General features: G+C 36.6%; 1 protein-coding gene across 2 annotated transcripts in view; it reads left to right on the top strand.

The window, feature by feature from the left end:
- Positions 1-1,874, top strand: part of BCKDHB (branched chain keto acid dehydrogenase E1 subunit beta) — a 213,031-nt gene that overhangs the window by 75,430 nt on the left and 135,727 nt on the right. For both annotated transcript variants that reach the window (XM_021693184.1, XM_021693185.2), the window contains exon 8: positions 444-554. In XM_021693184.1, the coding sequence (XP_021548859.1) occupies positions 444-554 (111 nt within the window). The remainder of the gene's footprint in view (positions 1-443; positions 555-1,874) is intronic.

Raw genomic sequence — 1,874 nt, 5'->3', positions numbered from 1 at the left:
TCTTCCTCTTCTCCTCCTCCTCCTCCTTTTTCTTCTTCTTCTTCTTCTTCAAGTGAGTTCCTCCTTCTCCATTTTCTCCTTAAATGTTGGTCCTCTGCAGGGTCCTGTAAGTTCTGCCCTTTACTTCTCCCTCCACATGCTTTCTCTAGAAACTCAACCTACTCCTCTGACTACTTTCTGTGTGCTGATATCTTTAGAATCAGTGTCTCTATCAATGACTGCTTTCCTTTCCTGAAATTAAGGACATCTTTCCAACTATTTCCTAGACCTCTGTGTTTGATTACTTTGGGGGAATTGGGGTTCAACATATCTAAAACAAATTTAATTCTCCATTGCAAGTAAGTTCCTCTGACTTTAAACACTGTTTCTATTAATGATGTCAGAATTCAGCTGACTTTTTGGGTCTGAATCTCTGTAGTTATTCTCTGCTATTTTTATTTCAGGTTCATGTGATCCGAGAGGTGGCTTCCATGGCTCAAGAGAAGCTTGGAGTGTCTTGTGAAGTCATTGATCTGAGGACTATCCTACCTTGGGACATGGATACAGTTTGCAAGGTATGAATATAATGTTGAAAGAGTGTCATTTCCTTAAATCTGTGGGCCAGATTTGTTGACAGTTTGCAAAGAATTGTTTGGAAATTTTGAGTTCATGAGTATTTTCAACTGATTGAAAACTTTAAAATTTACACCATGACAGAAACATATGTTGTAGAATCAGCTTAATGCTCAAGCAAACCAATCACTTGAGGGTTTTTCCCTCCCATAGTTCTTTGTTTAAAATATTACAGAACTGTGTCCTTCATGCAGCCAGCTTGGGTTGAGCTGTGGAAGTAATGGAGTAGTTCAAATGAAAGCATATCAGGTTGTTGAGGTCACCTGTGTTTTTAACTACTTATGGGTTGTGTTTCGATAAGCAAGGTTTGATAGAGTCAACTAAATAGTTTGGCTGAATTTTCATTTGTCTCCTCTCCAAAAGAGATGGAGATGGATTATTTAAAAAACAAAACAAAGCAAAAAAAAAAAAAAAACAAAAACCCTCTCTACATAGTCTTCATACTGTGAATCACAGTTTGAATGTTATGTTGTGGGATTCTGTCTGCTCATAGTTTTCCATCTAAGCGAACTCTTGATAGTCCCCTCTCAGGAATACAGTTCAGTTCTCATTTACTCGGTTATAACTGATAGCTTTCATATTAATGTAGAGATAAACCAAAGTTCATCTGTTTCCATTGTGGTATATAAGGAAGATTAGGCTCTATTTTTGTGATGGTCTTATCTACTAAAGTTTAAATAATGTTGCATGTCTTACTTTTTCTTGATTTACTGTTATAGCAAGTGAGTCCTAAAACCTAGGGTATTTTATATTATTTTTTAAGAACTTTAGTATTCTCATAGCTTTTATAGGCTGTTTCTTAGGTTAGTCATGTGAAAATAACCTGCAGCTCCTACTGCTGTAAAAATATAGCATAGGGTGTTTAGGTAAAGATTGTTTTATAATTTATTGGAAGACTTAAGATTTGTTATAGGAAATGTTGTGTAGACTCACTTGACATCATCTAAACACTTGACATGGTTATGGATGGCTTCAACGATATTCTAAGTCTTTATAGTTTCCATCATAAGAGCAGTATTTTAGGTTGAACGAGAGTAATGCTTCTTGCAGGCTTTTTCAAATCAAGTCAGACACTGGGTTTTCTTTCAACTAGCCAAATATTCCACATTATGGTTAAGCCAGAGCTGAGAGCCTTTGCCCCAGAGTGGGCTTCTTCTTTGCAACTGTATCCCCCATTTATTCTTGGGGTTTGTATTTATAAAGTGAATGGTGCTTTTCTGTGGAGATATAATGTTTTGTTATGGTGCAGTGGGGGCACGGTT

This window comes from Neomonachus schauinslandi, chromosome 8, assembly GCF_002201575.2.
Source record: "Neomonachus schauinslandi chromosome 8, ASM220157v2, whole genome shotgun sequence".
Taxonomy (NCBI): Eukaryota; Metazoa; Chordata; class Mammalia; order Carnivora; family Phocidae; genus Neomonachus; species Neomonachus schauinslandi.
This window is presented reverse-complemented; position numbering and strand designations above follow the sequence as displayed.